This window comes from Rhinoderma darwinii, chromosome 5, assembly GCF_050947455.1.
Source record: "Rhinoderma darwinii isolate aRhiDar2 chromosome 5, aRhiDar2.hap1, whole genome shotgun sequence".
Classification (NCBI taxonomy): domain Eukaryota; kingdom Metazoa; phylum Chordata; class Amphibia; order Anura; family Rhinodermatidae; genus Rhinoderma; species Rhinoderma darwinii.
Window position 1 is genome coordinate 323,474,173 of NC_134691.1, and position 22,059 is coordinate 323,496,231.

Here is a 22,059-nt window from a genome sequence, read left to right on the forward strand (position 1 = left end):
CATGCACTTCTTTTTCGCGGGCGTCTTTTAACACGCCGTATTTTGAAAGCGACGCGTAAAATTACACCTCGTGGGAACAGAACACCGTAAAACCCATTGCATGGAATGGGCAGATGTTTGTAGGCGTAATGGAGCCATTTTTTTCAGGCGTAATTCGAGGCGTAAAACTGCTGAATTACGCCTGAAAACACTGCGTGTGAACATATCCTAACTGCAATGGGCGGCTAGGTGCGTGAAAACACACTAATATAGGACACGCAGTGAGTTTCACATAACGGACACTCGCTGCGTGAAAACTCACGCATGTCTGAATGGCCCCATTGAGATCAATGGGTCCGTGTGCTGTGCGTTGTTTCAACGCACAGCACAGGGACGAGAATCCCGCTCGTCTGAATGAGCCCTAAGTCTCTGTTCACATCTGCGTTGGAGAGATTATGTCACATTTGACTGGATCCATTGGCTTGTTATTTACTGAAGTCCTAATGCAAATATTAATGTAGCCTCCGGCTGTGTTCACACATGGCATATTTGTTCCTTCCTAGCAGTGCGCTGATCGTGGGGGTCTGGCGGCTACTGGCGTCGGCATATTTTGCTGCAGAATAAATGTAGTATTACATGGCACCCATTCAAATGAGCCCTTCCAGTGTAACGATCCCTTAAAGCGAACCAGTCTATATAACAGGCTTTGCACATTCCTTTTATATTTATGTCTAAAAAAAGTGTTTCCCCTGTCTTGACTTATAGGGCTTTTTGTTTTAATTTTATTTCTGTAGATGTTCCGGCCAACATTGCAGATCTGAAAAACTTGGAGGTGCTCAACTTTTTCAACAACCAGATTGAGGAGCTCCCGACACAGATCAGCAGCCTTCAGAAGCTCAAACATCTCAATCTTGGGTATGATTTTCTGGCCTCATTGAATATAATTGATGGTATTTTTACACTGTTTCTTTGCCTCATGAATACATTTTTTTTATTTTTTTTTTACTTTAATTTTATAATTTTTTATCCTGTTTGTAACCGAGTAATGGCCTAATCTGTACTATCAAGCTGCCCCTCCACATTACATTATTGTTCTCTGCTGATACCAATGTTAACATCGCCTGTAAGTACGAGATCCTGAGCTGTCCTCTTCGTCACATTATATCTGCTACTGGGTGAGTTGTCAATCCGCTTTCCCAGACTCCAATTTCGTAACTCATTCCAATATTGTTACACAATTAGGCGGATTTACTCATCACAATTTTAGGAATGCCGGATAGTGGCCATCTTGGTGGTTACCCAGCTTTCCCAGATACAGATAAAACTAAAAAACACTGCAGAATAAAACTTGACAGAAGAAACCGACTCAAAGAAGTTGTCCTATCAGAGAACACACTTTTCCATATGGCATTTGGACATCATAGACAGGGTCCCATACCTGAAACCCCCCTCTATTAGCCAGACTGCAGAGCCACAGCAAAGAGCAGCTAATGTATCTTACAGGGTCACCATTTTAATGGTCGCCATGTAATACTACATTTTTCCTGCAATGTCCACTAATAACGGATGATCACCAGCAGCATCTCATTTTATAACCGAATAGATAAGGACTGATATTTATAGCAGATTTTTTTTTTTTTTTTTTTTTTTTTATAATTCAGGTGGAAATAGTATTTAAAGAGTCTCTGTTCCCACATTATAAGTGCCTTATCTCTTACATAAGGAGATCGGCGCTATAATGTAGGGAACAGCAGTGCTTTTTATTTAGAAAAATTATCTATTTTTACCACCTTAGGAGCGATTTTAGATTTATGCTAATTAGTTACTTAATGCCCAAGTGGGAGTGTTTTTACTTTAGACCAATTGGGCGTTGTACAGAGGAGCGTATGACGCTGACCAATCAGTGACCAATCAGCGTCATGCACTCCTACATTCATTTAGTCAGTGCATAGGGACACTGAGTTGTTCACGCTGTGCTGTCTTATACTGACATATTAACGTTACTGAAGTGTTTAGACAGTGAATATACATTCCTTCCAGCCAGGACGGGATGTCTATTCACAATCCCGACACTTCGCTAACGTTTGTTTGGTACTTACAGCAGAGCAAGCGTAATCTCGCTGTAACCTATCATTTACAGCGTGATCTCGCGAGATTATGCTTGCTCTGCTGTAAGTACCAAACAAACGTTAACGAAGTGCAGGGATTGTAAATAGACATCCCGTCCTGGCTGGAGGTGATGTCTATTCACTGTCTAAACACTTCAGTAACGTTAATATGTCAGTATAAGGCAGCACATAGTGAATAACGTAGTGTCACTATACGCGGAGTAAATGAATGGAGAGAAGAGTATGACGCTGATTGGTCTGCGTCATACACTCCTCTGTACAACGCCCACTTTGTCTAAAGTAAAAACACGCCCACTTGGGCATTAAGAAACTAATTAGCATAAAGCTAAAATCGCTCCTAAGGTGGTAAAAATAGATAGTTTTTCTAAATAAAAAGCACTGCTGTCACCTACATTATAGCGCCGATCTCCTTATGTAAGAGATAGGGCACTTATAATGTGGGGACAGAGACTTGTTCTTACACAGTCTGACACAGTCAGCACTCATTGGACAGCGTCAGACTGTATAGGGACATGCCCTATTGACATTTTGCCATTTAAATTTATTCCTACATTTCCAGGAGGAATAACAGAGGAAAGACATAATGCAGCGTTCTAAGAAAGATGCTCCATTACTGTTATTTTATGGGGAGTGCAAATATATATACGAAGACATACATGTCAGGAGAGCTGAGAGGTCCTCGCGGTTCTGTTAGGTCTCCCCTGATGCCCTATTTGAGCAGCATTGGATAGAGGAGGAGACGCTGAGATGGGGGATATATCGTTTTCTATTATGCAATTCCGTATTATCCCATTAATCATTTTCATAGAAAGTCCTAAAATGCTGTTAACAGCTGTTTAAAGTAATTTTCAGTGTTTCTAGCAAAAAAAAAAAAAAAAAAAGCCTTTTCATAATTTTTACTTCTTTTTATCCCTCCTGGTGCAGCTGCTAATCTGTGCTGCTGGGGGAGGGTCTCTAAACAGAATCAGTCTGCATTTCCTTCTGGCGGCTGCCAGAGGCTCTGCTCCTTTCCTGACCAGCAAGGCAGAAAGCTATTTCTATTGGCCGCTCTGAACAGAGGATCACTCTGCAGAGACCTGGCTGTGGTGAGAGTGACTAAGCATGTGTCGGCTCATTGGGTAGACGTGTACATTGCAATACAGTATGAACACCAGATGGCGCCATACTATGTCAATAAATGTTATAACTTTACTGGATTATTTTTTTTTTAATGGTATGTAAATGGCAAACAATTTTTGTTTTTATGATCTACACAATGAATATTTTATATAATGTTGGGACAATCCATTTAAACTGCTTTTTACAGAGAAATACTGAATCAAATAATAAAAACAATATTCCCAGTCTCCGCATCTTCTCTATCCAATGGTGTTCTCAGGGTAGCACAGGAGACCCATCAGGTCCTCTCTAAATTACGGTCCCTATCTTTTTATTCTGTTGTAATTTTATATTTTCTATGTTGTTTCTGGAGATTAAATCCTTCTTTGCTGCATAATTTTTCTGACGTATTTCTTGAGCCTCGTATTAGCGAAGATTTGCTTTGTCACTATTTGATCTCGTACTCCTAGCAAAGTGTTTCCAGTAGACAAGAGAATGATTGCTTTTGGAGTTGTCTTCCAAAGTCTCCACATAAACAGTGGACTTCAAGAGAGGGACTCCGGGGAGCACTCCATTTGTCAGCCGTCTTAGGCTAATGATTGTAGACGCCATTCAATTAGGAGGCACAGAAGAGGCTTCTCAAGTTGGGGCCGGATTTAATGACTTGGATAAATACCATCAACTGTGCAGAGTTGTGGCCCAATCTTCACAAGTATAGAAAGAACCTGACCCTGCAGTATAGTCTGTGGTCCTGATATTCTCGATTTTATAGGATGATCGTAGAAAACGCTAAGGCTATGTTCACACAGGGCAGATATGCTGCGTAAAAGCACACAGTGTATCTGCCCTAGGCGCCGCATGGAACTCCGGCCGAATAACAGCACCAAATTGTGGTGCAGTTTTCCGTTCGAAATGTCCGTTGCTGAAAACTGCACATAAAAATCCGCACATAAGTTTCATACTTACGTATCAATGGTGACGCGTCCCTCTGTCGTCCTGCTGCCTGCTTTCCTGGGATGGCGTTTCCTCTCTTTTGACTGCTGCAGCTTGTGATTGGCTCCAGCGGTCACATTGGATGAAACGTCATCCTAGGAAGCCGGCCTGGACGAAGAAGCACAGACTTGATCAGTTGCGGAAAATCTGCAGTATTTACGCTACGTGTGAATTTACCCTTATTGTGCTACCTTGCTTGGAGGTGCAAGATTTTCAGCCTTTCTGCATTATTGGATGTCAGATTAAAGGAATTTTAATGTATATATGACAGGGCACAATGCTGACAGTTAGCAACATCTCATGCCTGTGTGCTCATAGTCAGATCGTTGCGTCTCACAAGTCTGTACAGGAGACCTATTGGATACAATTTTTAACAAAGGGCCCTTTAAGATCACATGACACAGATTGCAGCGCAGAGTCCGCCAAAAATGTGCATTACGTTTGATAACAATCCGCATCCTGTGCATGTGAATGGTGATACCGCAACCCCATTCACATGCTACAGAAAATTTCCACTTAGAAATAAGTAAAATTCCACTTATTTCTGCGGATTCCACGCGTAAAAGCCAAGGATTAGTCCCGTTAAAGGACAATGGGGCTAATCCTCATGCAGATCTTTTGCTCATGACCTGTAGCCTAGTGAAGGGTAGTACAGGGAGCTGATAGCTCCCTGCTCTGCCATAGTATTCAATTGTATCTACGTCCTGAGGACGCAGATACAAATAAATGTGGCAGTCTCCTGAGATCTGCCCGTCTACGCCACTTGTCAGGATAACTGGCGCCTGGGTTCGGACCGTGGTCCATCAGTTGAAGACACCTGCTATAGGGCTTATCATACATTTTTTTTCCTTTTAGATCTTCTATCATAAAAGTATAGGTGACGCAATTTATGCTGTCTGTGAGATGCGCTCGGTTGCATTGCTAGGACAACCCGACAGAACAACCGTCAGGTTCTCCCACCACTATGCCAACATTGCTCGCCACCTTTGCTTCAGTGGGTAGTCAACTTATTGGCTGCTGCTGCCAGATAATAGGCCTAGATGTAACTTTGAAGCCCAATAGAGAAAAAATTATTATTTTGCTAAGATTGCACCTTGTATTCCACACAACTGACACGAATGTTTATACATGAAAGAGAAATCACATAAAATAAAACCTTTCATTTTTTTGTCTTCCAGCATGAACAGGTTAAACTCCTTACCAAGAGGATTTGGTTCCTTGCCGGCCTTAGAAGTCCTTGATTTAACTTACAACAACCTTAATGATACTTCCTTACCTGGCAACTTCTTTTATCTAAGTAAGAACATTTTGTGAATTCTTTAAAAAGCCATAAGGGTCAGTTCACTTGTTGCGGTAAATCCTGCGGATATTCCGCAACGGAATTTGTCGCGGTAAATCCGCTGCAAATACAGTAGCAGAAAAGTGGATGAGATCAAACAAATCTCATCCACACGCTGCGTAAATACTGAGCGGGAAAAGCGTTTATTAATCAGCAGCATGTCAATTGTATTTGCGTAAACGCTTCTTATTTGCTGAAGGTTTTCCCAATTGCATTCAATGGGGAGATAAATCTTGCAACAAATAGCAGATGTTGCGGTTTTTTGCGGCGGAATCGCTGCGAAGTTGCCGCAAAAAATGCAACTCAGAATAAAAAAAACATCTTATACTTACCCAGGAGTCTGTTTCTTCCTCCTGGTATGACGTTTCATCCCATTTGACCACTGCAGCCAATTACAGGCTGTAGCGGCGGTCACATGGGATGAAACATCATCCCAGGAGGCCGGCCTGGATGACGTCAGAGGGTCGACCTCCTGGGATGACGCTTCATCCCATGTGACCGCCGCTGCAGTCAATCACAGGCTGCAGCGGTCTCCTGGGATGAAACATCATCCCAGGAGGCCGGTCTGGATGACGTCAGAGGGTCGACCTCCTGGGATGACGCTTCATCCTATGTGACCGCCGCTGCAGTCAATCACAGGCTGCAGCGGTCTCCTGGGATGAAACATCCCAGGTGGCCGGCCTGCTAGCAGGCCGCTAAGTGCTGCGGTTTTTCGAAGCGGACAGTCCGGGCGAAAAACTGCACAACAGTTTGGTGCCGTTTTTCGCCTGGAATTCCCTGCGGCGCGCATGGTGGAAACACTGCGTGATTTATGCAGCGTATTCACCCCATGTGGCTTAATGCTTCTGCCCCGCTAATTCTGCCTCTGGACGTCGGCTGGGAGACCTGATTCTAAGATGTTACTGCCTCTCGCCATTGTTTATGACCAATGAATGTTGATTGGCTGAAGCCTTTTCCAACTAATTTGTGTTTATTTTTTCTTAGTAGAAATTGCATTGCATCCTCATAGTTCCTTAAAATGGTTGTCCATTTTAAAAACCCATTTTCATATAACCTATTAATAAATTCTGAGGTAATAGCGGGGTCTCCTCTGCTCAGAATCCTCATCTCATGGCCAGAGTGGAGAGCGGTTACAAAGAGCGTCTCTCGCCCCGGAGGACCTGTCCTGTCCTATATTATACAGACAACACATTGATATAGATGGGGTGTAATGCTCAATTTTCCCTGTGGTGGCGCTGCAGGGAAAATAAATACTTACTGCCAGGTTTTCCCACAGATTACAGATAATCCCTGGGGTTCCCAGCAGGGGGACACTTTGTGATCTGGCCATTGTCAAGGGACCCTTTTTAATAAGTAGCGATTGTCCAAAGTGGTGAACCCCTTTTAGAACCAGGGGGTGCATCAAAGTGGTTGTAGTGATTCATCAATTGCTGGGACCGGCGTCATTAGTGACCATGGGGGACGGGACGGGACGGGGACGGTACTAAAGTATGGAATCGCCAAAACAAATATCCAATACTTGATGAAGAAGGGAACAACAGTTTGCTTGCCCTACTCAAAGACTAAAATAGGTTTCCCACCGAATTTAAGTTTTTTGTTTTTTTTTTGACCCCCTAAATTTGCTCAAAATTGTGTGGTAAACGAAAAAAAACTTCTCGTGCCACTGGTCGCCGGGGTCCTCTTCCACTTCCAACAGTGGCAACAGGAAGTGGCTGGCACTATAATCGGCTTATAATTGCGTGTCTGACTTCAGAACCCCCAGCGATCAACGATGGTGGTGTGAACAGAGCCCACTGCAGGAAAAAATTAAATATTAAATTTTGACCATTCAAATTAATCGCTATCCAAGTAATGCGTGGACGGGCCTGGTTTGCCAGAGCAAGCAGAGGACGCACCTTCATGATGTCCGTTTCCTCTATTAGTCTTGATGAGAAACCCTCTATAAATATTTGGCTAGACCCTGATGTCAGGACATAAGCTGTCACTTCTATATGAAATCCGAATTCACATAAAAGATACCCTTATTCTTCAGTCAGGAATTATGTATGCAACTTTCTGATATACTTTAAATTTATAACCATTTTCCAAATGCTTGCTGTCTGTGAATGGAAACATTCTTTATATCAGGAGGCTAAAAATCCATATAGACCTAAAACTCTTTACAGCTGATTGTTTGCTACAGTCTTATCCAATCTAGACCATTCCCAGTGAACTAGACAGACTGAACTCCAGACTGATGCATTTTACCTGCGATGATACATGCTGACAGGACAGGAGGAAGATTTATGTAACTGATGTATGAGCTAATGTCGGATTGGATGGTAGTGAGCGAAGTATTAGATCTGTACAGGCTTTGAGCCTCTGGATGTAAATTAGAATGTTCCATTCATTGACCGTAAACCGTGATATTAAAAATAGTCAGGAATTTGAAAGTTGCAAATTTTTTATACAATTAATGGGGTTTTAAGAGACTAGAAAAAAAGGGCAGAAGCAGTGTCCCTCTAGCCCATTGGCTGTGTCTGGTACAGCTCAGCTCCTTTCAAGTGACTGCGGCTAACCTACAATACCAAACACAACCTGTAGACTAGAGTGGCGCTGTTTCTTGAGAAAAAAAAAAAAGCTATATTTTACTTTGTATTTAAATCTTATACAACATAACACTGGAAAACCAGTGTGAAATAAAAATGTCCTATTTACAAGATCATACGGGGAGTATTTTAATGGCATAAACCCACGTGGGTGCGTCGCCCTCCCCTCCCCCTATCCTGACAATGGCTCTCATGTGTATTTTATAGCCTTCTCTTGCTTTTTAAAGAGCTCCTTCTGCCATAAAATGCAAACAAGTCTATAAACTAGCAGCATTGGTCTATAAAGGCACAAAGCGATACGAGTGCGCGACAAAACCGGCTTCATTTTACTACGGAACAAACTGTTAATTGTGTCCGTCCCCAAGATATAGATGTTTTCCGGTACATGCGAGGCGTACCATAAGTCTCTAAATCTGCGTTTGACCTGCTTGTTATTACTGTGAGCCCTGGGTATGTCAGAGGCTTTTCACCAAGTTGGGGTTATTAATCAGAGCTGACTCGTGTTATTGATCAGGGCTGCCGCTCGCCGGCTCCACGCCACTCTGTTTATATATTGCTGTTTAATTTGCAGCCACCCTGCGTGCTCTCTATCTAAGTGACAACGATTTTGAAGTCCTGCCGTCCGATATTGGGAAGCTCACAAAGTTGCAGATAGTAAGTAATTTATCTAAATTCCCGGAAAATCAATTCTCTTTCACAGCCCTCAGTAAACTGGAGCCAATTTGAGAAGTAGCGTAGTTTAATTCTTCAGGAATAAACTGCCACACCGAGTTCTATTGTCCGATCTGCCAGTACATGGGGAACGCTGAGCGGAATGTATGATTTTATTATACTACGATTTTCTTTAGTTTTTTTATCAAAGCGAATGTTTGCCCTTAAATACCATTTTGTAGATCATTTCAAACTCTGGGCTGATTAGTTTCTTAATGTGTCTTTATATCGGATTAAGCTTTGTTTTTCTGATACAAAGGTCCAAATCCCCTGCTAGACGTACAGTAGATGAAAGAAAACATGCTGGCTTCCTGCAGTCACCACTAGAGGGAGCTTAGGAGTTTACTGCATACTGTTTATACATTCATCTCAATTCTAAGGCCTAATGCACACGACCGTGCACTATTTACGGTCATTAAATACTACACGGACAAGCCGCGGAGTGTTTGCGGACCGTGCTCACAGTAATAAGTATAGGAGCATGGTACATAAATGGGAAAAATAGGACATGTCCTATTTTTTGCTTTTTCATTTCCACAGCCCGGACACACACCCGTAATTATACGGGAAGATGTTCGTGGCCGATAGAAATTAATGTGTCAGTATTTTATCTGCAATTACGGATCTGTAATTGCGGATTAAAACTACGGCTGTGTGCATGGGGCCTAACACCGTATTCAGTAAACTCCTAAATTCCCCCTAGTGGTGGCTGCAGGAAGTTATTTCCATTTAATGGCCATACATGGTATGATCGATAAGGACATTTTTTGCTATAAGGTATTCAAAATAAGGAGGAACACTCTAGTAAAAGTTAGGGCAGGTATTCCTCTTACCGGGCGCTTTGTTGCCAAACTGTCTTCTCCAATCACGGCTGCTGTTATGCCACGTGACTGCCCGATACCTGCAGCGTCTGCTGTGTGGACTGGAAGTCCCTTTCACTATGCATTCCTAAGAGACTCACATTCACGCTGTAGGAGTCGGGCAGTCCGTGCGGTCTGATGACATAATGGCGGCGGCAACGGGGAAGATAACTCTGAAAGAAAGTGCCTGGTAGGAGGAATTACGTGCCTTACATTTTACTGGGTGTATTTCCAAACGGGGGCCGAGATAAAACATTTTACCAGCTTTAAGAGGACTGGTTCAACAATCCGAGATAAACAGAAGGGCGTTAGTACACAAAGTTGCGGGGCAAAAATAAAAGAAGCTGGGACCTTCTTAACCCTGATTGTTTTTGTGATTTTATGTTTTAATATTTTTTTTTCTCTTCGTATAAAGATCAGCATGCGGGATAATGATTTGATTTCCTTACCGAAAGAGATCGGGGAATTGTTGCAGCTGAAGGAGCTTCACATACAAGGGAACAGACTGACTGTTTTGCCCCCTGAACTTGGTAAGTGCCATGACCACAAAAAACTGTAAGATAGATATTTAAGTGGATTCATTTTCTAGGTACATTTACAATTATTAAAGGGCCTGTCTGCTGGATGCGGTAATAAAAGGGGCATCCTCTGTACTCCAGAGCAGAAAGCAAAAGCAGCTCTCGCTGTGGAGCACCTTGTGAGTACATTGAAATAATTGTTTATGCCGTGTGAGGGTGTATTTACACGGGCCGGTTTGTGGCCCTTTATTTGCTGTGATTTTAAAAAAAATCACGGCAAAAAAAACTGTTAATCGAAACCTCAGCAAAATAGTGCGGTTTTGAAAAACCACTGGTTTTTTTTTTGCCACTTTTTTTGCATACAAGGTTCTTTTTTATGCGATTTTGACAGATGACAGGCTACATTCACACGAGCGTATCAGGTAAACGCGTGTGAATCTGGTCCGTGTGTTTAGCGTTATGCATCAGTGTGCTTTGCGAGTGACATCCGTTATTCACGCACTCGCAAAGCACTTTTTTTTTTCAATCGAATTGATGTTCAAATCGCACACCGCACATGAATGTGCATCCGTGTGCTGTGCGTGGTTTTCACACACCCTTTGACTTCAATGGGCGCGTACGTGCGTGGACACGCACCAATGTAGGACACGTAAGGTGAGTTTCACGCAACGGATTCTCGCTGCGTGAAAACTCACGCTTGTGTGAAGGGCCCCATTGAAAGCAATGGGTCCGAGTTCTGCGCGTGATTTCCATGCACAGCACACGGCCGTTATTCACGTTTGTGTGAATGGGCCCTTACACGCTATGATCTGTCTTCCTGCTCTCACTTGCAGCTCCCACCCCCTCTCCCCTACACAGACAAAGGATCCAGGAAGTAAAACTTTTCATCCTGCTCCACAACTTCAAACGAAAGCTGCGCTCTGAAGCTAGAGCTGTGTTCATTCGAAAACTAATATTCTGTGCTGTAAATTATAGCAAAAGCTCCAGCCATAATATTTTAGTCATGGCAATCGTTTAAAGTGGACCGGTCCGTTCTGGTGACGTACAGTTTAGTAATCACTTGATTCCCCATAAAATAACGATTCTGGAGAATCTTTTCTTATAACTACATGTTGTACCGTTCCCCTGTTGTTCCTCCTGCTAATTTATTCATAAATAGACATCTGGGTGTTAACAGTTGTGGGTGTGTCCCTACACAGTCTGACACTGTCCAATCAGTGCTGACAGAGGTGAGACTGAGTGATGAAAAGTTGAAAGCCAATCCTAAGCCTAGCCTATCAATGATAAAGTCCACTTAAAAAAAAAATTGACTTTTTTTATTTTTTGTATGCCAAATTTCTAATTAATTTTGGCTTACTGGGTCAACCCTCTTGGAATTTTTCTGGAAAAACATTTATTGCTTTTTACACAGACCATTCATTTTTCGGCATATCATTGGTACTCATGATGCTAATTTTATAATGACGTAAAATGGGTATTTAAAGTGTAGTTAAACGTTTGACAAACGTCTGACATGCCATAGAGACATGTCAGAGGTTTTGATTGCTGGGGGTCCGAGCACTGAGAACCCCACCAATCGCTAGAATGAAGCAGCTGAAGTGTTCGTGTGAGCGCTCAGCCACTTAGTGTCCGGCTTTTTCCGGAAAGCCGATGTATCGGAGTGCGGGCTCATAGACTTTCTATTGAGTCTGTACACCGATCCATTTATTTCCGGAAAAAGCCAAACAGAAACTAAGCGGCTGAGTGCTCACACGAACTCTTCAGCTGCTTCATTCTAGCGATTGGTGGGGGTCTCAGTGCTGACCCCCAGCAATCCAAACTTCTGACATGTCACTATGACATGTCAGAAGTTTGTGAAACGTTTAGCTACACTTTAAGGAATTGATATGAGGACATACAAGGCATATAAAAAACGTTAAAGTGAAATCCTACAAATAATAGCTGATGGTAGAGGCGTCTGGCGCCGGTCATCCTGGTCTATAACCTTTGCGGGACTTAATACCAGTTTAATTGATGTCACATGTAAGGATAATTGGCGTTTATTGTGAGAAGTATTGTATTTGTGCAGAATACTGATGAAAACTGAGAGACGGTATTGATCATCTAAGTTAATAAGCTCCGACTATGTTAATGAATTCAGGTAATGATCAATGGCAATATTGTGTATATATAAAGCATATGATGTGAGATGGGAGAAGTGTTAAATCGCTGCTATGAGAGTGGATATTTTGTCACCTTATTATAAAGGGATAATAGTATATACAGGTGATGGAAGTCATCGTCACATAGGAACGCCGTGTCTTAGATTTCAGCCAGTCCGAATACTGTGATATCCTGATGGACCGCTTGTCATGATGATTTGCAGATCTAACAATGTCATGCTTTTACTATAGGACCAGGATATAGATCTTAAAGGGAATGCCTCCTGTATTTAATTTTAGTTTCGTTAATTAGATTTTAGTCCGTAAAAGAGAAATAATGTGTTTGTCCTTTATATATTGTATCCTATTTTTTATTTTCAAAAAGTTCTGTGGGCCGGCCATATTGGAGACAACACTCCTATTTCCTGTCTTGTCTGTATAGACATTGCAGCAATGTACGTATGCTTTATGGCAGCTGCAAAGAATGTAAATAGATTACAGTTTCCAGGAAGTGATGGAGTACAACCCCTCCCCTAGAGACCAGGGGGTGGCAGGAGAGCTGCATACAGAGCTTTATATGTGTATAGTGTTACTACCCTGCCTCATCTAGGCCTCCTGCCATTAAACCTCCCACCCTCGGCTGACCCTGTCCCTGTATAAAAGCCCAATGACACAGCCCAATGATCTGCTGAACGAACATTCTTCCGAACGCTCGTTTCCAATTTCTAGCCCGTGTATACAGGGCAGCGATGAGCTGAAAAATGAGCAAACTCTCGTCGTCGGCTGATCCCGTTTGAACATAACTGTGTAAAAGATGTGATATGATGCCGACAATAATGTTAACTGATGGGGACTGAACTATCATACAGAAAGCATCGGCCCATGTATAAGGGCCTGGTAACGAGCGACGATCAACTTGTTATATCGTGGATCTGCGCTCGTTATGGGCATAAATCTGCCGGTGTGAACCCACCTTAAGTGAGCTGCAGAAAACTGGAAATGGTGTCGGCCTATAGTGTGCACTCTAGTGGCCAGTGTGAAAACTGGAATATTTCAAGAAAATCAAAAGAAATTCACCCCAAAAATGTCATTTTCTGATGATGCGTTCCTTTTAACTACATAGGATCAAACTGAGCTTTCTGCTGTAATAATTTATTCATGAGTCTAAGATGTTGATACTGTAACGTGTTTCAGTTGAGTTCTGATTTTGTCGCTATTTCTTCAAATCTGAACTCAAGTGTTTTATTTTTATATATATTAGGCCAAACGGAGAACAGCAGCACTCACAGCATTAAAAGTAACTGGGTGCCAAGCAAATAGTCCCGATCCGTGGACTGTAGAATATAGTAGTGTAAGATCATGCAGCACTCCGATAAGTAGTAGAAAAAACTGTGATTTATTCAATCAACATAGGGTAATACAACGTTTCAGTCCTACAATAGGACCTTTCTCAAGCATTATATATAAATTCTACGGCCTTTGTTATCATGCCATCCCCCCAGGACAAATTCCAGGACACCGGTAGCCAGTGCGCCTACAAATTTTCTCTTGGCGCGTAACTTTTTAAAATATTTTGTGTACATCACTCAAAATCTGGTCATAGTGCCCACTATTTTAACCCTATCTGGGCATCACACAGACTATATAGGGACCTTAAATGGACACTAACTTTTGAAACAACCTATGCTAATCTAATAGCATACCTGATCTGTATCAGCTTTGTAATTTACTTACTGTTAACATTTATTTGTCTTATCAATGCAAATTCTGTGTGAAGTTTCTGCCACTAGATGTCTCCCTTCCTATAATCCGCTGTTCACCTCCTGTTGTCAAGCATTGGCTGTCCCTAATTACAGAGCAGAATTGACTACTGCAGAAAGTTTGGGTGTGTCTTTTCACTGCCTGTTTATAGAAGTCCAGGGAGAGGAGAGGGGGAACAGGACGAGGAAGAAGGAGAAGAAAGAGAGACACAGACGCTGCCTATAGAAATCTGGGGAGCAGGAGAAGGGAGAAGAGACAGAGAGTGTGAGTCATACAAAGACTCTGCATACAAGTCTATGGATAGGGGAGGGGTGAGCAGGAGGAGGAAGCAGGAGCAGAGTGAGAAAAACACAGACAGATGTGCTGATAAGATTTCTATACCCCCCAGTGCTGGATTCTGAGCTACACTGCTCATAACTGCTGCATAATCTCCTCCATGCTGCTGCAGCTTCTTATATGTATGTGATCGAGATCTGAGAGGAGGATTCTCCTCTTCTATGCGTGCAGTGTAAAGAAGACATAATAACCGTTAGGCTCTGCCCACTAGCTCAGATACAACTAAGAATGGGAGAGCCTGCAGAAGGGAAAACTGCTACATAATGCAGAATACAAGTCATATAATGGCCAGAAATAGTATTATTCCTTATGTACACGCTTATGACAGCTTGTTCTGAAACGTTAGGTACACATTAAAGTATACTTTATGCCCATGGAACGTATTTTGTATAAAGCTAGCCATAGATATTTATAGATAACCATTAACAATCTGGACATTAATGATTATTAACCGTAATTGTTCGATCTGTGGTTCAAAAACGATTGGTCCGACCAATAAAAAGTTTGTACGAAGTTAAGTATTGGACTGATCAATATCACTATAATAATGTTCACTCCGTAAACATGAACAATATTTGCATGTGCATATCCCTTTATGTTTGGATATTAGAAATTATAGGCACGATGGTTGAATGAGAGGGAAGGGGGCCAGATCGTCTATGACCATCTCAAGCCTGTGATAGGTAATCTCTGGTAAAGTGACGGCATAAAAAAAATCACAATTACTGGCATAGGAGCATGTCCCAGGCAGGTGTATAAATCATGTGAGAATCACTAAAACTGTCTCATTTTGCATTCTTACTGTCTAACAATTAGAGTGCTATCCGAAGAAGAGTCAAGACGGGGAGCATGAAATCTAAGTAAGCGGCAGGTACAATTAGCGTGATCAATGGTGCTCATTCAGCATCGGCAGCAGTTGTATCATGGACTCTGTGTAGAATACATAGCATCAGGACGCCGCCACTTATATCTTTGCAGCACGTAAGTTGTGACGGCATTAATAATCCGTCCTGTCTGCAATAAATTCACGTGGAAAAGCGAATACCTGTGTTATAGGCTATGACACTCTCTCGATCCACAGAGTCACATCCAGATTCCATTATTTTTTATTTTGCTTATTGTCCGTCTCCAAATTTGCAGTTTTCCGGGACAATGAATTTCCCAAGGAAGTGATGTGCACATTGATGCATCTCTCGATGGAGCTACTTGGACAATTGGATGCAGGGGAAAAAATGACAGATGGGTTAAAAATGACTATTTAGTACAAGTTGTTTATTTCCTCAAATATTTCTGAGGTGAATGACACATGAGAGCACAGATTTCAACTTAATGAGGTTTTGCTCGCTTTTCTTGCCTTTGGAATTGTAAAAGCCTGAAAAGTTCCCATCTGCGGCAATACAGGTAGAAATGTATCAGCAGTGTTGTAGGGAGAGTATCCCTGGGAGGGCAATGGGACAGAACGGATAGAGAACCGATGACCTCTGCCTGCCGGGAAGATAACCAAGACAGGATTTATCCTTCGCACCGTAAATTAATCGGTCTTTGTTTCCCCACCGTTTTTTCCCCTATTCTTCTGAAATCGATTGAAATACCATTTAGAATGGTTTTCTGCTATTGGGCCTTGTATATATTTTTCCCATTAAATTCTTTATAAAGTTAATAACATTTCCAACTGACTTTGGGTAAAGTTTTAAGAGCAGCAGCTACAGCTATTTTTTCTTTTTTAACTACAAAGACTAGAACTGAGTATACACATTCGATTGATGCTGGTGGATTTGGCCATTTTTGGGAGGGATACATCGATGATCTAATGTGTATGTGAGGCTACCTGACCTCACCAGGCATCCACACTCCATATTTTATTTTTTATTTTTTTACAAAATGTTATTGTTTTTACAGCTGTGGCATGTATCCAATAGGCAATGCCAGATTGGGAGGTGGAATAGTCTCTAAGGTTTGTTGGAAAAGTTGGTAGTAAGATGTGATTTTTTTGGGATGAAGTTGATGAGCTGGGGTACGTAGCAAAATTGGGTCGTTCCAGTTTTTCTGAGTTATCCACAGGATAGGTGATAAATATCTGATCAGTGGGTGAACAAGAACGGCAAGGTAAGCGCGTTCCTGTGATCGGTGGTGGTTCCAGTGGTCGGACCTCCACCGATCAGATATTTATTACCTATCTTGTTGATAAGTGATAAATATTAATTATGGAAATAAACCTTAAATGGAACCTGTCACATCAGACATGGAGTTCAATCTGCTGGCAGCATGTTATGGAGCAGGAGGAGCTGAGCAGATCGATATATAGGTTTGTGGGAAAAGATTCAGTATAATCTATACTTTATTAAAATAACATCCTGCTCATCGCGTGCGAAAGAGTCCAGTGGGCGGTCTCAACCATCGATTGACAGCCTTCTCAGTATTCGTGTGTGTACTGAAATAGCTGCCAATCACTGAGTGATAGGTTCCCTTTAAGACTGCAATCAATGATCAGATTCCACCAGTATTTACCGAACCAGCTTCTTCTTGAGTTTCCGGATAGGCAGCCATCTTTGTAGAATTTTTTTCACCTTCTTTGACGGAAGTGTTCCCTCTTGCCGCTTTTTTTGCATTCGCGTCACCCATCCGTGTCCTATGGCAGGGAGCGTTTCACACTGTGAGATGGTGACCCCTTCCTAGAACAGAGAGGCCAGCAAGTTACCGTTGAGTCACGTGATCCAGCGGAAGCCATAAAATCCAGCAATGTTAACATAGAAAGAAACAAGAAATCAAGGTAAGACCCACATCATTAGATATTTTGGCAGAATGGCTTTATAGTAAAAGAATTTTTTTTTTTTACCGGAGTGCTTCTTTAAGGTAACGATCTAGAGGCCATTTTAATGTATAGGTAGCACCGGGGCATATGTTTTCTCATACAGCAATGCACATGTATCCACATAGTCACAGAACACACCGGACCTCACGTCGGTGTTGTCACTGTATTTATTTGCCGTGTTCCGGGCGTCACATTCCCAGGAGTTCTGAAATTATTCCAGTCTGTAGGAATTAATTTTACTGTAAAGCAAAAAAAGAATGACCGTAGCCCTCGCCGAACATTTGTCTAAATCTATTTAATGAGGTTGGATTGAGAGGATTTCACTTTGAAGCAAAACCAAAAATGACCTGAGGAGAGGAAACGTTTCAAAGTGACAACGAATCTCAGACGTGCACATAATTGCGCTTGTGGCGGAACGTGAAAGAGGAGTTGTGTGTAGCCATTAGGTGATTTCTTTTAGCCACGTGAAGGGGTCGAGTTCTTTAAATACAAATTGCTTAACCAGATCTTTTTAAAAACAGAGCTATACGTACTGGGCCAAATTTCTCCTCAGCTGCCCCTGTGCCATGCAACATGTGATTCAGTGTTTGCCACATGCTCCATGGCACAGGGGCAGCTATGGGGCAGTTTGACCCACTACCTGCACATCCATATTAAAAATATCTGGTTTTAGACACAGGTTTTCATATATTACATTATTTTTTTTTATATAGTTGCCGAACAATGCAGTTGGTGAAGCAAAATAAAGTTCTTGTGTGCATTACTAGTTCATATTTTATTTGAATAAAAAAAATAAATAATAAAATAAAAAAAATAATAAAAAAAATAAAATCTATATATAATGTATATGTGTGTGTATAATCTATAATCTCATCACAATGTGTTTTTAGTGGGCCCTCCTATCTCTTTCTCTCATTTTATTTTAGACTTAGAACCTGCCACCTCCTGACGTGTCTGTTTCCGTAAATACTTATATTCCCCATGAAATCACAATTCTGGGGCATCTTTTTTTAATAGTATTCTGCAAAGTTTCATTTTTCTGTTATTCCTCCTGGAAATATATGAATAAATTGACAACTGGGTGTTACTATTCTCCTTGTCAAAGGGGTGTGTCCCCCACACAGTCTCACTGTCATCACTGATTGGACGATTTCAGACTGTGTAGGGACACACCCACAACTGGTAACACCCAATTGTCAATTTATTCATATATTTCTAGGAGGAATAACAGAGCAACATCACAACATAGAGTTATAAGAAAAGTTTCCGTATAATTTTTATGTAATGGGAATTCAAGTATTTACTAAAACAAAGGTGTCTGGAGAGCTGATCAGTCCTCTACAAATATAATAGTTTGTGTTTGTAGTAAAATATTATATAGTACTTGGAAGTCAAACCTTTTACCCTTAGCATTTGTGAAATCTCCAATTTTTTTTTAAACTATCTATATACCTTTATTTTGAGTTGCCCCCACCGCATGTTTTAAGGCTGTGTTCACATGTGCCGGAATTGCTGCAGATTTTCCGGCCGGATTTATGGACAAAAAAAATCTGCCACAGAATACAGTGGCAGCAAAGTAGATGAGATTTAAAGAGGCTCTGTCACCAGATTTTTGCAGCCCCTATCTGCTATTGCAGCAGATAGGCGCTGCAATGTAGATTACAGTAACGTTTTTATTTTTAAAAAACGAGCATTTTTGGCCAAGTTATGACCATTTTTGTATTTATGCAAATGAGGCTTGCAAAAGTCCAAGTGGGCGTGTTTAAAGTAAAAGTCCAAGTGGGCGTGTATTATGTGCGTACATCGGGGCGTTTTTAATACTTTTACTAGCTGGGCGTTCTGATGAGAAGTATCATCCACTTCTCTTCAGAACGCCCAGCTTCTGCCAGATCACGCTGTGACGTCACTCACAGGTCCTGCATCGTGTCAGACGAGCGAGGACACCGGCACCAGAGGCTACAGTTGATTCTGCAGCAGCATCGGCGTTTGCAGGTAAGTCGATGTAGCTACTTACCTGCTAACGCCGATGCTGCTGCAGAATCAACTGAAGCCTCTGGTGCCGATGTGTCCTCGCTCGTCTGACACGATGCAGGACCTGTGAGTGACGTCACAGCGTGATCTCTCGAGAACACGGCTGTGTCTGCACTGCCAGAAGCTGGGCGTTCTGAAGAGAAGTGGATGATACTTCTCATCAGAGCGCCCAGCTAGTAAAAGTATTAAAAACGCCCCGATGTACGCACATAATACACGCCCAGTTGGACTTTTACTTTAAACACGCCCACTTGGACTTTTGCAAGTCTCATTTGCATAACTACAAAAATGGTCATAACTTGGCCAAAAATGCTCGTTTTTTAAAAATAAAAACGTTACTGTAATCTACATTGCAGCGCCTATCTGCTGCAATAGCAGATAGGGGTTGCAAAATCTGGTGACAGAGCCTCTTTAAACAGATCTTATCCACAGGCTGCAGAATTTTTCCATCCAGACATTGACCTGCGGCGCAGATTTTTAAATTCGCAGCATGTTGTTGTTGCAGATTTTGTTGCAGGTTTTCCCTATTGATTTCTGTGGGGAAGTCCTCTTTAAAAGTAGAACTATAGTCGCCTTCCCAATCTTCTGCGGCTCCCTTGGTAATGCTAGCCTGGTCCTCCGCCAGTTTCTGTGTCCTGTCCTCTAGCAATGACATCACTTGAGGACAGGATACAGAGACCGGCGGGGGATCAGGGGAGCGGAAGAAGATTGTGAAGGTGAGATACAAATTATTTTTTATTTTAGCCGATCCACAGCTGCAAGATTGCAAGCAAAAACTATGTGGTGTGGATTTCCCTGCGGCTTCCTACCGATTTGCTGCAGAAATTTTCTGCAGCAGATCCAGTACGTGTGGATGAATCCATAATCTATAATCACCCAGAGCTCGGTTCAATATAAATGGCTAAAGAATTCTATCCAGAATGATCTATACAGAGGAGGCAGTCAGAATGGCAATATGGCTGCCATGACCATGAGTCGACGATGCATTCGCCGTCACAGAGTAGTTTGCTGGTTGTTTGAACAGATTATGTAATATTATTTTGTGGGAAAAAAAAAAATGTTGGTGTTTTTCTGTTTTGTTTTTTTTTACTATTTAAAGACCTAGTACTAGTCTGCTCTATTATACATCGCAATCTATAACCGAGTAGACTGAGCGTCCCAAGTAGCGATCGTTCATAATCCATTAAGCTGCGCATCACGTCTGCATTAACTGTGTTTATTGATGAAGCCCGAGTACTTTTTCTGACATTATAACGATGGTAAAATGATGGATTGTAACCTCCAGGAAAACATATCCCTTTTCTATCACTCCAGGATAGACAATGTATCACTTTAAAATGGTTGTCAAATAATTGTGTTAAGAAGGTGTAACAACCAGTCAATAGTCAGATTTGTTTCATATAGGAGCAAAAATATTCAGATACCCCTCCCCCATCTCTAACTTTGTGGACAGCTGGATCCAAAGTCCTCACCGCAGCACATTGAGTCCCGAAGGGTCAGTATTACAGGGTCATAGGCACTCTGTATGATGCCTATATGCTCCATTGTATACTCCTATTTTTTTCCTTTTGGGTTCTGTATGGGTCCGTCAGAAAAAACCCTCTGTGTGTCTCCATGTAAAAGGCAGGTACATTATGGGTTTATAGATTTCTATGGGTGCCGTCTTACAGATCTGTACAACATGGAACTGTAATACTGTGTTCAATTTCCCTACAGCACCATCACCGGAGAAATGAAAGATTACCTAACTTTTCAGGGGACTGTTCATAATATATGACTTGTATGTGGCAATATATAGCAGATCTTCCCTCTGCAGGCTCTATCTGTAATTCTCCGTTTTCTCTGAACTAGTGGGTGGAGCCTAACTGCTATCATGTCTTCTATACACTGCACATAGGAGAATCCTTCTCTCCTATCTCTATATATCACATATTCAGAAGCTGCAGCAGCATGGAGGAGATTATACAGCAATGATGACGGTAGCGTCCATGGCCGCAGACCGTCGGGATTACTCGCCCCGGCGGCCACAGCCATGGATTTGTGAGCGCTGGCCCGCATCTCCTCCCCAGGAGACGCCAGCGCTCGCTTCCGCTCTGGTCCGCTGTGTCCCGTAGGGTGCACGCTCGTGCCCGACCTTAAAGGGCCAGCGTGCACACATCAGAATTATTCCTAATTAGCCCATGATCACCCTGGACTATAAGAAGCCCCTGCCCCTTTGCTCATTGTCTGAGTGTTATTGTGTTTTCCTATGTTAGTCTTGCAAATGGTCCCTTAGTGTTATCGTGTTTCCTGTGCCCTGCTACCTGTATCCAGTGCTATTTGTTCCTGTGCCTTAAACCTGTTGGAGTCATGTTGTGCCACCGGTTCCGCCTGCTGTGTTACACCACGTCTGCTGTCAAGATCCCATCTGTGCCTAGCCGTTGCTACTATCTGAACCACTACAGGTACCCTTGTGCTTGGACTATTTATATATTGACTTAGTCCTCTGTTGGCCAGCTGCTATACCGCTACGGCCCAGTTGGTCTACATACCCACAGTTCGTGACAATGAGCAGTGTAGCTGAGATTCCAGGACTGGGATGAAATATAACACTTACTAGAAGTTGCAGCAGCATCTGTTTCTCTCTCCCTCACTCCTGCTCCCACCTCCCCTTTTCATAGACTTCTATGTGCTGCTGTAACCTGATCCCTCAATGAGCTGACGTCTGGGCTCTCAAAGCTGATATTTAGCAGACATGGGCCGTGTAAACGAGTGCCGATAAAC

The 22,059-nt window shown here is 42.2% G+C and overlaps 1 protein-coding gene across 2 annotated transcripts in view; it reads left to right on the forward strand.

Annotated features, from left to right (window-relative positions):
- RSU1 (Ras suppressor protein 1) overlaps positions 1–22,059 on the forward strand; it is a 109,311-nt gene that overhangs the window by 19,304 nt on the left and 67,948 nt on the right. For both annotated transcript variants that reach the window (XM_075828737.1, XM_075828738.1), the window contains exons 4-7: positions 774–894; positions 5,378–5,496; positions 8,698–8,780; positions 10,113–10,227. In XM_075828737.1, coding sequence (XP_075684852.1) covers positions 774–894; positions 5,378–5,496; positions 8,698–8,780; positions 10,113–10,227 — 438 coding nt within the window. The remainder of the gene's footprint in view (positions 1–773; positions 895–5,377; positions 5,497–8,697; positions 8,781–10,112; positions 10,228–22,059) is intronic.